General features: G+C 53.7%; 6 protein-coding genes across 6 annotated transcripts; 4 read left to right on the top strand and 2 right to left on the bottom strand.

The window, feature by feature from the left end:
* Positions 1 to 1,352: 1,352 nt before the first annotated feature.
* Positions 1,353 to 2,039, top strand: CORC01_11691 (uncharacterized protein; the record flags this gene model as incomplete). Its single annotated transcript, XM_022623313.1, has 2 exons — positions 1,353 to 1,400; positions 1,821 to 2,039. The coding sequence occupies 2 exons, from the start codon at positions 1,353 to 1,355 to the stop codon at positions 2,037 to 2,039; spliced, it is 267 nt and encodes an 88-aa protein (XP_022470220.1).
* Positions 2,040 to 3,386: 1,347 nt separating this feature from the next.
* Positions 3,387 to 4,189, top strand: CORC01_11690 (uncharacterized protein; the record flags this gene model as incomplete). Its single annotated transcript, XM_022623312.1, has 2 exons — positions 3,387 to 3,613; positions 3,646 to 4,189. 2 exons carry the CDS (start codon positions 3,387 to 3,389, stop codon positions 4,187 to 4,189), a joined length of 771 nt encoding a protein of 256 aa, XP_022470219.1.
* A 914-nt stretch (positions 4,190 to 5,103) lies between these two features.
* On the bottom strand, positions 5,104 to 8,183 carry CORC01_11689 (uncharacterized protein; the record flags this gene model as incomplete). The annotated part of the gene is made up of 7 exons (XM_022623311.1): positions 5,104 to 5,210; positions 5,369 to 5,524; positions 5,634 to 5,676; positions 5,777 to 6,679; positions 6,734 to 7,431; positions 7,490 to 7,955; positions 8,181 to 8,183. 7 exons carry the CDS (start codon positions 8,181 to 8,183, stop codon positions 5,104 to 5,106), a joined length of 2,376 nt encoding a protein of 791 aa, XP_022470218.1.
* A 557-nt stretch (positions 8,184 to 8,740) lies between these two features.
* CORC01_11688 (uncharacterized protein) lies at positions 8,741 to 9,582 on the top strand (the record flags this gene model as incomplete). Its single annotated transcript, XM_022623310.1, has 2 exons — positions 8,741 to 9,266; positions 9,335 to 9,582. The coding sequence occupies 2 exons, from the start codon at positions 8,741 to 8,743 to the stop codon at positions 9,580 to 9,582; spliced, it is 774 nt and encodes a 257-aa protein (XP_022470217.1).
* A 1,279-nt stretch (positions 9,583 to 10,861) lies between these two features.
* Positions 10,862 to 11,269, top strand: CORC01_11687 (uncharacterized protein; the record flags this gene model as incomplete). Its single annotated transcript, XM_022623309.1, has 2 exons — positions 10,862 to 10,988; positions 11,130 to 11,269. 2 exons carry the CDS (start codon positions 10,862 to 10,864, stop codon positions 11,267 to 11,269), a joined length of 267 nt encoding a protein of 88 aa, XP_022470216.1.
* Positions 11,270 to 12,523: 1,254 nt separating this feature from the next.
* Positions 12,524 to 12,694, bottom strand: CORC01_11686 (uncharacterized protein; the record flags this gene model as incomplete). Its single annotated transcript, XM_022623308.1, has 1 exon — positions 12,524 to 12,694. One exon carries the CDS (start codon positions 12,692 to 12,694, stop codon positions 12,524 to 12,526), a length of 171 nt encoding a protein of 56 aa, XP_022470215.1.
* Between the last annotated feature and the right edge of the window lie 1,152 nt (positions 12,695 to 13,846).

Raw genomic sequence — 13,846 nt, 5'->3', positions numbered from 1 at the left:
TTTTCCAAAAAAAAAATATTCTTCTGATTCCTCTGCTAGACATAGAGTCTGGTGCGAGTCCAAGTATCAAAAGTGGCCAGCCCGCCAGGTGGACTTGTGCAACGTCAGGGGGTGGGAACGCGCACCATACTTTTGCAGGTACCCGGCGAGGAAGAAGCAACGTGTGAGGAAAAGAAGATCTGGGCTGTTCCGGGCTGACCTGGGCCGTGCTTGCGAGGGCCGGCCGGGCCCGGGGGGGGGGGGGGGGGAACGAGGTCCAGATATTTGAAGGGACCCCGGGAGGAAGAAGCAACGAGGGGGGAAAAGGAGATGGGGGCTGGTCCGGGGGGACCTGGGGCGGGGTTGCGATGGACGACATGAACCTGACGGGAAAGGGAAAAAAAAATGATGGAAGGAAGAAAGAAAAAAAGAAAAAAAAAAAAAAAAAAAAAAAAAAGGATGCACCGCGCACCCCATCTCAGGGCCGTTGTGCCTCATCTCTCTCCCCTTGCCCTGATGACCCTCTGGCTGGGTACCCACGCCAAGCGTATCTTTTGCTCGAGGCATGAGACATGGATACTAGTAGAGAAGAGGAGGAGCGAGGGATGATAGAAACCGCTTCCTTTACGACCAGTGGGGTTCGAATGGAACCGGAAGAACGATGCAAAAAGAGGAGCCGATGCAATTGGATGGTGGTGGACCAGGGAAAGAAAAGGTTGAGTACCTAGGGATGGGGGTTACGAGGGCTCTGATTGTCTCTCGAACGGCGCTGTTTGGTGGGCCGCGAGGGAGAAGAACGACAGACGCAGCAACCCGATGCAAAGGAGGGACACACATACACACACACACACACACACACACACACACACACACACACACACACAGCATTACCTAGATGCAATTTGTCTCCGTACAGAGAGCCAACACCAGCCGGAGCGTAGCTGAGATATGGATAGTCCAGCTGCTCTACAAGGGAGCTACTAATGCGTGCCCATAACAGGTGTTACGTACGTAGCCATGCATTGCTTGTGCTAAGAACGGTAAGCTAAGGTAGCAAGGTGATCGCCCACGATGCACACTGTGGGGAGGGGCAGAAAAAAGGGCAAAACAGACATCAAGTCATTATTTGTGACAGGTTGGCCAGCTCCTCGTGGCACGCAGGGCGCGACTTGTAACTGCTCGAGTTGCGACAGTGACGGAACTTTGACGGACTTGAAGACATGTGGTGCGCAATGTGTTGTCGAATAGAACGTGACGCCGTACCTACGCTTCCGTGCAAATTGTAAGCTACCGTGGTGGATAAGAAGAGGCGCGGCACGGGCACGAGATTGCAGCAGGCAGGGTGCTCGTGGTGAGGTCGACATTGGACGAACATGGACCACCAACGCTACTCGGCCGCGGGAAAGCAGCGATCCAATGCGGTGGGGAATGGGTGTGCGATCAGAGACATGATCGATCCCACCTCGGTACGGAGTGGCCAAAAACACGTTTTGAGGCGAGCGCCTCGGCTGCTTGTTGAAACATCCGTAGTTGAGGAAGATGTAGAGGAAGAAATCGTGCATTAAAATGAGACGCGACTGGGTCGCGATCAATTGGAAGCTCTTGTGCCTATCGTGTAGCACGGCATAATCGAATCCTCGGGACGATGACGGGTGAGTGGTTGTTCGGGAACACTAGGCCACGGCACACAGCTCTGCTGCCTGCATGGTGCTGTCGCCCGTCTCCGCGCCTTTGACCGGGCCGTCAAGTCGAGTTGTGCGCTCCGGGGAGGAAGGCAAATGGTGTCCGATTCGATTCGTGTGCTCGTGTTGCTCCGATGATCTCATCGCCCGCGGCCCTAGGCCAAAGTATTGGATCAACGTTTGAGAGCTTGGCTACCCGACGTCGAGGTTCCCCTTTGCTCTGGGAGATTGATGAAGCGTCTCAACACACCAATCGGCCCTGCCGCTGGCAATGCCGCTCGTCCCACCTCGTTCGATCGCGAGGAACTGAAAGAACTGGCGGCCATCTTCAGAGAAGACGGCGTATCGCAGGAGAGATGCTACGGTGCACGCCGGTAGGGTCTGGGTTAAGAACACGAAAAAGCTGGCAACGAAGGCAGTCTCGAGGAGGGAATTGAGAGGGAGCAGGTGTGCTCATAAGCCACGCAGACAGCTGCTGGATGCTGGCTGGCTGACTGAGACATTGGGCTTTACCAACAGAGCGAAATGGAGGTTGTGTGTCTAAGCTATCCATGTTTCAACGTGGAGTCGGCGGCATGGGTAACGTAGCTGGTGTCCACCAGCAAAAGCAATGAAGAAGATTCTCGGAATTAGCATCCACTATTGTCTTCAAAGTGGTGTTGGCAACGTGTAAAAAGCCGGGTTGAGCAGACAGGTGAGGTCAGGTAGGTACGTACCCATGACTAAAGTGCAGATGCGTCTGTGGGTACCAGGCGAGGCGGTTGTCCCATACGATGTAGATGCACGCAACTGGAGACATACAGACAACGAGCATGTGGTGCAAAAAGAAAAGAAAAGAAAGATTTTCAAGCAGACACAGCCGAGAAGCAGCGGCCGCGGGAGGGTGAAATGCCTTGAGACTCCCAGATGGACAACATGGTAAAAAGATTGGAAGGTAGAGAGCCCTCCCCGCCACACAGAAGGAAAAAAAAAAAAAAAAAAAAAGAGAAGAGGGAGAAAGCTATAGTTTCACATCTCGCCCGTCGGTCCTTTCGTGATGCCGAATTGTTGATGAGGCAGGAAGGAGTACCTTAGGCCCAGGACGAAGAGGGGAAGAGATGATGGTTTGCAATTTTGGGACGTCGCTCGACGCACTTGCATCTACACACCCATGTAAAATAAGGTGAGCAGCTAGCCGGGCGGTAGGCGAACGGGACAGGAGAGCCGCAACCCCTGGCGCCGATGGCAGGGACCACTTGTAGTCCGTCCCGGTCGCACCTCCCGTTTTTTCGATGATCGAGGGCCCCTGCGCTCCTCCCCCGGTCACTAGGTAAGGTAGGTTGCACGCCGGGAACATCGATGTGGAATTTATGGACCTCCGGTAGGTACGTGCTCACCCACTTCCAGTCGAAGGCAAGGAACGGAGGACCTTGGTGCACTTACCTGGGCAAGCTTGGCAAGGTATTCCCAACTTCCCGTTGGTTCTCCACACTTTCCCGGTTGAACGTCACCTCCTCTCCTGCCTTCACCATGAGGTGGATGAGTGGTAACTCCTCCGAACTTGCCGGCACACATAACCAGACCCTATCGGGAAACATGCGAGCAACCTCGCAATGCGGCCCCAAACGATGCAGGCGCAGGGTCAATTTTGCGCACCTCGCCGAGTTTCTTCCCTGTATCCGTACTGCCCAATCCATTCATTGTTTGCGCTTTCATCCTTGACGACTCCAGCGGCAGGGCGAGTCAATGAAATGCAGCAAACCTCGCGAAGAATCTATTCTTTATTTTCGTTTTTCTTTGCTTTCGAGTACCGCAACCACCATCAAGCATACCTTTTTTTCGGGGACCTGGAGGAGAGAGGGGGAGGGGAGGGGGGTCGGGTTTCTTCCTTCATCCTCACGCCCCCCCCCGCCCCCCCCCCAATCTTCCCCAATCTCACTCCGTCAAGCAAGGCTTGTTCGAGGCCGACCAACGTAAGGTAGGTAGTACAGTAGGAGCATCTCAGACCTGTACACCCTCAGGCAATGGCATACTCCCCCAAACCAACAGGGAAAAACATCATGTCCAGACCGGATTTCATCCGAGTTGCTTGCCCGTCATGTCTTAGTCGAGCACACCACACCTCATTCCCCATCTCCCATTCCTCATCCCGCCAGTCGCCATCCTCCATCCCGCTGATCCATGATTCAACCTCCAGTGCTCCCCCAGATTGCCACCCGACTTTGAAACATTCCGATGTCTTGTCGACCGCGACAACATGTCAGTCAAGTCTGGCGCCCGCGCGTACACACCCGACGATTTTGAATGTGATGTGTAGCTTTTTCATCTTGTCTTGGATCTCTTTAACTTTTTTTCTGACAGAACTGGCCCGGCCCGCGAACCAGAAGATGCATATGAAATCCGATGAAAAGCGGAGTGTGCATTGGGCCGGTGAAGGATTTCTACGAATAGAACCGCGCCAACTCCACACCCTTCGACCGGACACCCGTCTGCAAGGACACCTGCAGGACCCTGTTCAACGGTGCACATGGCGGATCGACACAGCTTGAGCCATTCCCGACCAAGACGATATGTTCAAATTTTTTCAAAAACAGAGCGCAGTGAAGGGTCGTGTGCGCGCATCCCGGCGGGTGGGGGTTGGTGACAATCCTCGCAACCGCCAAGATGGAGTAGCGAGCTCGATAAGCTCAAGCTCCTTCATTCCTCGACTTCAAAACATCTATCTCTCTGGTGCACATCGCGAACTCTGTAAGTTCCGTCGTCTCCTGTAGGCCGTTGTGTAACATTACACGAAATGGATCGATAACCGGCAACAGCAGAGTGAGATCAAAACTTAACTTCGCCACAGTCAATCGTCAGACATGCACAATCTCGGCAATGCAATGCGTTCAACAGAAACTTCGGGCGGACACACAAATGCACAAAGTTACTATGGACAGCAACAAGCCTCTGCTCCTGGTCACATTTGCCACCCGTCATCATCGTTCTCGTCAACTTCGTTGAGATCTCCTCCGCTCACTTTTCCTCCCCCGCCCACGCAAACCTTCCATGATTTTTCCCCTCGGAAGAAAGAGAAGTGCAAGACAGAGAAAGGGAAAGAAAAGGGAAGGAAAGAGTAAATGGCCACGAGAATGCATTCTCCCTCCATTGCCGTCACCCTGTAGAACAAATAGATAGACCGAGGTGGAGCCCTAAAATACAAGAGTCACGGTCGAACGAGAAGAATAAGTAAGTATCAAGCGGCCTGCTCGCGAAAAAAAAAATGAAAGCATGAGATGAACACCGCCGTCAATGCCAAACCTTTAAAAAGCCAACGACTTGTCTTTTTGGCCTTCCCGCATTGCGCCTCTGCACATCGCTTTACCTAGTGTGCACCCTGCCTGGTCCCGGTAGAAACATCCGAACGGAAAGTATCGCCCTCCCCCTCACCTCCTGTCATTTATCCCCCCCACCTCCACTTCGATTAATATGCCCACGTTTGGGGTTGCCAGTCTCGCTGGAAGAGCTGACTGACAAAGAAATATGGCTGCTCGTACTGGTGGGCTTGTTGAACCTCTTCCCATTCGCGTTCTAGTTCAATCGCGTCAGCCATCACTCTCGCTTGTTGGTTGGCCTGTCACTGCCGATCCAAGGGAGGCCCTTCAGAATATCTCTCACGCGAAAGCCGCAAAAAAGTACTACGTTTCGGTCACAGGGGGGGGGGTTGGGAAACAAGGGCTGCCACTGACTGTTTTGCACTGCCATTGCGCGCGTGTAGTGAATAAACTTCACCGCATTGTCGTCCAACTGCGCCAGTGTCCGCAAGTCCTGGTCTCTGCAATCCTCGGAAAACGGGTAGATTCCCTTGTTGCAGTAGTGGAAGTACGCAAGGAGAATTGTTCCTCCTGTTCGTCAGGCTTTCGTCAGCATGTCTCACTCAACAAAAAAAAAAACAGATTGAGCCACCGCAAAACATAAAGCAATCGCTCCAGCCAGCTATTATTGCATACATACCCATGTGGTATTCTTGGACATCCAACTCTCTCGCGAATTTCGTCTGGCAAGACAAACATCACGTATTAGCAAACTCTTTCTGAAGCCATTCATGGACGCTCCCCATTCGACCGAGGAGCACGTTCTTGTTCCGCCCAACTCACCTTCATCCCATGCTTCCTGGCGTATGAAGCATCGTGATCCGTCACGAGCGCGATGTTGTGGAGTAACATAAATGTCACCAGGTAAGTTGTCAGCCAAGTCTTCTGCTTATTCTGCAGCGTCATTTTCTGGAGCTTTTCCAGCATTTCTCGTCTGAGTCTTGTTTGTATATGCTGGATGAGGACCAAGTCCAATTGAGCCCCCATCACGGGCGGAAGGGGGATACATCCGTGTTGCGGGCTGCTGCTATCCAGAATATCGCGGGTCATTCCGAGCGTCTCTTCGCCGACAATCTCTATTGATTTTGTTGTCAAGCGAACCGACATCCACAACTCCAGTGTCTGAAGCAAGAGCTCCCGCTCATCTGGTGGCGTCGCAGGATCTTGGGAGAGTAGCCAAGCTTTGTTGTAGGTGGTGTAGATCAGTTGGTCCGTGACGCCCATCACACTTTTGACGACCGAAGTGAAGCATTCAACGACACCTCTCTTGATATAATCTTCGTACGCCGTCTGTGCTTCGTCCAGGTTCGTGATGGCGTACGTAGGGATCGCCACGGACTTCCTCTCGCCATCCTCGGTGACCCAAGTCCGCTCCAGTTTGTCACCCGGCTGCGGGACGAATTCGCGCACAGAAAGCTGAACCCACATGCTCTCCGGCGTGTAACCCTCCCACAAGCGTACAGTCCTCACCTCAGTGGACGCCCAGTTGTTAATGTTGTCTACGATACCGTTGTTGAAACGCTGTGTCCACTCAAAACCAGGTGCTTGGCCCTTCTTGAAGAAATGACATTCCGTGATTTTGTGACGTACACAAGGCTGGCGGATGAGTTGTTTGTGATGATTGTTGTTCGATCTAGGTTTGCAGCCCAGACATGGCCCCTTCGGATCATCTGGGTCAGTTTTGCACTAGGGTCATTAGCGAAAGAATTCGACCACTCTATAGTGTATGGTGTCACTTACTCTCACTCGTTGCATCTTACAACGAATGCATGATCCGTTCTTCCTTGTTGCCGCTGTCTCTTCCCGGGCCTTCTGGTCCTTGAATGGACCGCGCTTAGAAGCCGGTGGACGCTGATGGGGGAAGACAACATCGAGACTGGCGTTGGTATGAGTGTTGGACATGGAACCATCCAAATCTTCAGTCTTAACGCCGGTCATGGGGAATGTGGGAGTTATGGCAAACCCGGCAGTCGTAACGGGAACCGATGCGGAAGTATGCAACGCCGGAGACATGACCATACCCATCATGTTACCGCCGTATGTAGGTGGGAGAGCCTCCCTCGGAGTCAGACGACGGTCAATGGTGTTTGGATTAGAGTAACTGGTGTCACCAACAACAGAAACGCTGGGTGTTGTAGAGTAAAAAGTCGGTGCCGAGACGTCGTTTGCGTAGACGACTGTGTCAGGTCCATGTTGTTGAGAAACCATTGTCTGATTATGGTCCTCCTGCACAGGCTGGTAACTGGACACATACGAGCCCATCATACTGGAGTCCCCAACTGAAAAGGGATTCGGGTTGTTGGAGACAACCGGCGTAGGCACATAGACGTCTGGCTGAGAAACCTGCGCTGAGGGTGGCTTCTCAACCTCATAAGGTCTGTTACTGTTGGTTCCATAGTCAAAGGTGGCTGCCTCGGACCCAGGAAGGGGCAGGTAACCTAGCAACCACGTTAACAAGAAGAGTGAAAGGAGCAGTTAATGCGCTACCATACATACCATCATTAGTAACAGTGCATGTATTCCAACAGTTCTGACAGAAAGCCAAGGCCAACGTCTGCATCCCTTGGGTCAATCCGTTGACAACAGGACCTGGGAACCCCGAAGACGGACGGTCCAGTTCGACGCTGGCGAGGACATGTTGCCCAACTTGTGGAGTCTTCTCCTCGTAGTCCTCAGGAAAGGAAGCTCCCGTGTACTGAGACGACATGGAGTAGCCTGACACAAGCCGTTGTCTCTTGTGGGCGTTTTCAATTTGCGAAGTGTTGGAAAGTATTTGGTGAAGTCGGAAACCAGGAATGTTGTATAGGTCCGCGACTTGGTTGATCAGGATTTGGGTCTCGGGGTGAAGAGTAGAGAAGTGAATATTGGCATATGATGAAGGCGAAGAGCTGTGATGTCCCGGCACTATAGAAGAGTCGTCTTCGGGGCCGGGAACCCGGCGCTTTCTGAGTTGATTGTGATTCTATAATGAAATCAATCCACCGCACATTCAAGGTGCAATAGGGCAGAGAGTGGAGGGGGTTGACGAGTTAACGGGGATAGCCAGGGCTAACAAAGATATAAGGGAACGGCGTGTGTGCAATGATGCGGGTGCTGGGACAGCGGCTGGGCTCAAATGACAATGGGGAAGATCGGTGATATATCCCATGCACGCTGCCGCCAGCCGGGAAGCAGGGACATCTCTTACCATGATTGATGCAACGAGAGAGGGTGTGTTGGACAAAGCCTAGTAGCGAGACCAAGTACCACAGTCTGTGACCTGTATAAGGTATACGGCAAAAACAAGCAGAAAGCAGGAGTGAGCAGGCACAGCGAAGCACAAGGGGAGCGTAGAAAATTGCGCCTCACCGGGAGGGGGTGGGGGAGCTACGGTCTCACGAGAGCCATTGCCACATAATGGCACCCCTTGTGCGCGAGTGGAGTACAGGAAAGAGGGTATGGTAGGGGAAAGGAAAGGAGGGTTGATGACTCGGCCAGGAACAAAAGGCGGAGGAAGAACAACTCGGCGTAGAATACAGAGGAGTGGAAATGGACGTAGGGAGTCAGGCTAGAATGCCGTTGTGAAGAGAGACAGACAGGCCTGCTTGACAGCGTACACTCGGCCGAAACTGGGGGGAATGAACCAAAGGAAAAGACGGCAAGGCAAGTCCTGCTGCGTGCGCGCGCTTGCTTGTGCTTGGATGTACGGAGTATGCCGCTCTGCTTTTCTCTTTCTCTCTCTCTTTCTCTCTGAGGGGGGTACTCCTGATGCTGCCTCTCAGTCGGTTTCTGCAGCCGTCGCTCCTCGTCCTTTACGGATGTCGCAGATGCTGCTGGCCGTGGTCTGAGCCTGGTCGCCTGGATGTTTCGCCCGTCCGGCGCGGATTTGAGACGCTGTCGTTCTCGTTGTTTGCCTTGTGCAATGTCTCCTCCGGTGGAGCACAGCGTTGCGCACGCTGGCAGGCTAAGATCAGAGAGCGTGCCGATAGAGACTCTGGTGCTGGCGATTGGCGTATCCTGTGCTTGTCGGTCGGTCGGTCTGTCGAAGGAGTCGAGGCTGAAGTGAGAAGACTCGGTGAGAGGAAAGTTGAGGAAGTGGGCTGCACCCGTGCTGAATTGTATTTCACCGGTCTGAGGGGTACTCATGAGAAGACAGGGGTTCTTGAGACCACGCCACGCGAGAAGAGGAGCCGAGCATCTTCCCGCCCCTGCCGAGTGGATAGATTTCAGGCTGCCCGTCTGATGGGAACGAGGCGACAGGGGTTGTGGAGAGAATGCCATGGAGCCGACTGTTGTGAGCACTGCTGATCCTGTTTCTGGTTTCTGGCCTTCACTCCCGCCTTTTTTTTGTGTAACCTACAGGTGCCGTTTGCTTCGTCTGCATGGAAGGGCCAAGGATCAAGCTAATCAAGTGTCAGGAAATCTCTGATGCTGGATCTGCTGATGCTTCTGACTGTTGCTCACGGCGAAGGCTGTTACGATTTCCAGCCAACGATTGCAGAAGCCGCTACAACTTAGCACATGGTGATCGGTTGGTCTCGGGAGGCGATGGATGCCCAAGGCTGTCCTGTCTGGCCGAGGTGTGGACTGGGATGCGTGTGCTTACGTGAAGCGTCATGAAAGATCCCATGCGGGCGACGACGTGATCTAAGACTGGGAGTCATCATATTTCCACCGCCCGGCTAGCAACGTGCGCCATGTTACCAAACGGCCGAGGCAGCCAACCACTACACGGGTGGCCGCGACCCCCCGGATTTGGCTCCCTAATCGCCTCTCTTGCCAACATGTTACATGACCTCCGCGCTTCTCGACGTTCCATCGAAAAGCGCCACGGTCCCGAGAGTCTGACACCCTTTGCCTGCTTACCTTCGCGGCTTCGCATAGTTAGATCGCTTGACCAGCCTGCAAGTCAAGGGATGCGTGTATATGACTGGGGTGGCTAGGAACAGCCTCGTCTTTATTATCCTTGGGCAATGCGTCCCCAACCCGGCCCAGAGCTCGTCACCGCTGTTCCATGGGTGAGACTGCTTCCAGAAGCTGATGAACTTCTGCTGGATACACCCAACTTCCTGTGCCGCCTCTGGAGATGGATGAGACGAAAACGACGGATAATCTGCCCCATGAAAAGAGCAAATAAAAGGTTCCGGTGGAAAAGCTTCATCTTCGGTTTGGACCATCGACAGCCCACTTGGTTCAAATGAACCTATCATTGGTCCATTGAAAATCTGTCAGTCGATCGATCAGTCGATGCGCCCTGTAGCTTGCACTTGAGTGCGTGAAATTAACATCTTCAGCTCTTGACGATGATGTAGCCGCTCTGCCCCAGTAACCGGGTGTACGTCCACCGCCAACGACACCACCACCACAATCTGGCCTGACTAGGCCTGGCCGCAGTGTTGGGCCGTCCCTCGGAGCGCCGGTAAAGGAGCCTGCCGGTTGTCAGAAACTGAAGCATGCAGCAGGATACACACTTTCGGCAGCCCCATGTTTGCTCAAAAGGGCCTTGACCGCCCTTACCTACCCCGCAGTCCCTAGTTCTGGCCTGTTGCCCAAGGCGGATGGTCGTTTGTAAATGGGAAAATCCGCTCGCAAGTAGCCAATGTTGAAGACTTGTTACCATTACGAAACCGCAACTATACCCGCAGTCGCAGAAAGTCGGCGGCCGCACGGCGTCTTGGCCGCGAAGAGACGATCCCGCCCCAGCATCCGTATTCCAAGCCTGTCAGCGGCCAAAAGGGTGCATTGCGTGCGGGCCCTGCGAATTGGTGTCCCGGCTGAGAGCAAAGGTTTGACATTCATCTTGAGAAAATCTGTCGGTCTACAAATTCGGCCATTTCACAGGCAAAGGCGCCTGTTGAACGCAAAGCCCTTCATGCATGACCGTCACCAATGATGGTAGCCGCTGTCGATGCAGCCGATGAGGTCAGGGAATCATCCACTAACGACCTCGTATCAAATCAACGCCCGACATTCCTCTGCAAGCCGCCGCCGTGCCAGTCGAGTGAGGCGAAGTTAAGTAAGAGCGTTGTGAGATGGCCACCTGGAGCGGATGTGTGTGTGTGTGTGTGTGTTGGATCCCTGAACCAGGTCTTGGTGATTGCGAGATGCACAAAATCGACCTGCCAACAACGGACACGGTTGCAATTTGCTGCTTCAGAGCAGGCATTGACGACAAGGACAACCGAGCTCTGGTGGGACGCAGGAGACCGCGGACAGTTTAAGCTCGAATGGGCAACCGGTGAGTCGGGAGCCTCGCTTGTGGATGGTCGCTCGACAGGCCAAAGACTCGACCCGTAGAACCGTGTGGATTTATCCCAGCAAGGCCAGGCGATGGTCAGGTGAAATTATGTGCCGTGGCGTGCCCCCAACCCCAAAACCCCAGCGCTTTTCCGTACTGCCCACTCCCGTCGAAGGTTGCCAGCCATTGGGTTGCCTAGCTATGCCTCGTGCAATGCTGTGATGCTCAACCTTGTACGTTGGTGCCACAATGCCGAGTCCCCAGGCTGCAGCGGGAGCGATGATGAACGGGCGCTGCTGGGCCGCGTACAGGCAGTCAGTCAGTCGACAACTTGCGGATTGACGAATGATGACTGCTGGACTAGAGCAAATTTGCAAGCTTCTTCTTTGCCGAGATTTCAATAGACTGCCTCGCAGGCTAAATTGAGCACTGCCAAAGCCCGTCAGGACAAGGCTTTGTCAATGGGTCAGACGAGCGCGGTGACCCATTTCTCTGCCGAATTTCAGGATCTACTGGGCACTGGTTTTGGACAAGTCAGGTTACAATGCGCTAGCATGCGATCGTGTCCGAACGGGCGGGGAGAGTCTTCGAGTATCCATAGGCTGACATTGAGCCTAGAGATTGTATTAGTGAAAATCCGCGCGGGCTTCTTTCTGGTTGAGTCGGATTAACCTACTCTGTACGGAGTACTCATCCAGTATCCTTTCCAGCATACCATAATGATACATGAAGCGGCTGCGCATGCATGTTCCGGTGCTTACGGAAGCAGTTCCGTTGCTCTAGTCTCCGGCGCAACAAGGACAACCTTGCACATCGGTCAAGTCCAGGGGCCGAGTTGGCGGACGGGACAGTCGGGTACTAGCATCGGCCCATGGAGTGGATGTATCCACCCGGTGAGGATGGACATCGGAGACTGCAACATATGCCAACCGCAGATTTGTGCAGAACTGAGCAGCGAAGCAGAGGCTGGCTCTGGTGGTCTTGGTTTGGCGATTCGTGGCATTCTGTCATTTGCTTGAGGGTGATTGGCGAGGGAATACCTCAGGGTGCGTGGAACGGTGAGCCTTGTCAACCCCAGGGAAGGGCGGCTTCTGGCCGAGATGCAGCTCGGGGACCACAACGTCGTGAGAATTGGTCTGGGCTTTCATCCACTCGATCAGTTCTGGATGGATTGTTGAGGGGTCTACATGGATGACGTTTGCGAGGTCGGTCGAGGTAAATCGACCTCATTCTCATCGGTTCTGGCTGCCGTTCCCGGGGGTTGAACGTAATGTAATGGTGGGCCGGAGATTAATCCGGAGGTTATGACAATGTCACATCGAGCATCGGCGGCAATGCAACCCACTTCGCGGCCACAGTGAACCCCAAGGACGTGGATGGCACTGCCGGCGTTGGCCAGAAGCTCCGGAAGCCACCCCTCGCAGAAAGATACGAGCCAACGTCGCTGGGAGGAGCCGACGAGTGGTGTGGTAAAGTGGCGACATGCAGCGAGAAAAGAGCACCTAGATGCACAAGAAGTGACAGGAGAAAATGATGAGGTCTGCCGCGACTGGGTAAAGTTTGGGAAGCAGCTATGCAGAGGGCAGAGGAATGGAAGGGAGGTTCGTCTCCGCCCTCGGGTACGGCGCCGATTCCGTCACGTGGAGTGCATGCCGGGTCGTGTGGTCTGAATGCAAAGTCAAAGCTTCATATGCCGGGCGATACGTCCATGGTTCAGCTTCTTCATCCGGCCCGTCGTCGAAAAGGACGGGCTACCGGCGTGTGCTCGGGCCCTTTCATCCATCGACGGTGCGAGGCCGGTGTTGAGTCAAGGTTGAGTCCATGACTTGGCTCAAAAAGGACAGCGAGACAAAGAGAATATCAGAGCAGGATTCGAGGTGCTTGCTACTTGCACGTGGTGGGACGTTGAGATATTGAGTCACGACGCGTTCGGACAAAGAGGCCATTTTTTGCTTGAGGTACCTTAGTGGTAAGGTAAGGTAGGTAGGTACCTTATGCTGCAGGAAGGAGGCAGATTGCACCTTCACCACTTTGAGCAAGCGGCAGACCAGCAGAAGGAGGTACCTGCTCATAATACCTAATTTAGGTACTTGGATTTCACTCAAGATGCAAGCACGGTGCTGAGCCGGGTGGAAGTAGTGGAGGCAAGGAACGTCCCGTCCCTTCCTACCTTACCTCTCCTCACCTGCCTAAGGTAACCACCATGGCTTCCTTGCCCTCACTCGGATGCCTTAAGGTACCGTACCTTAGCTTCCATTCAATTGGGTTGTTTACTTCCTCCGCATTGGCTTTACCACAATGAGGAAAGACCTCCATAAGGCGGCTGGCTGCATTGTCAACTTTATTTGGACTGGGCAAGCACCCCGAGCAACTGCCCCGCAAGCTTTGCTGCATTTGTTGATATATGACCAAGTTGCATCCTTCTGACTGCTCTTACGACTGACCAGAGAGGGTACTTACCTGCATCTCCTTGGAGCACGAAGCGAGATGTCTGCTCATCCCACTTTCACTCCCTGAGTCTAGCGGAAAGCACATTGAAACAAAACTGGCCCTTGGAATCTGCACCTTGCTTCGGTGCATCAAGTCAAGAGTACCTACCTTACCCAATGACCTGTCGACCTGCCGTCCTTTGCTCA

The sequence above is a fragment of the Colletotrichum orchidophilum genome (assembly GCF_001831195.1).
Source record: "Colletotrichum orchidophilum strain IMI 309357 chromosome Unknown Scaffold_130.1, whole genome shotgun sequence".
NCBI lineage: Eukaryota > Fungi > Ascomycota > Sordariomycetes > Glomerellales > Glomerellaceae > Colletotrichum > Colletotrichum orchidophilum.
The sequence above is the reverse complement of the archived record's forward strand: the minus strand, read 5'-3'. Positions and strand labels throughout refer to the sequence as shown.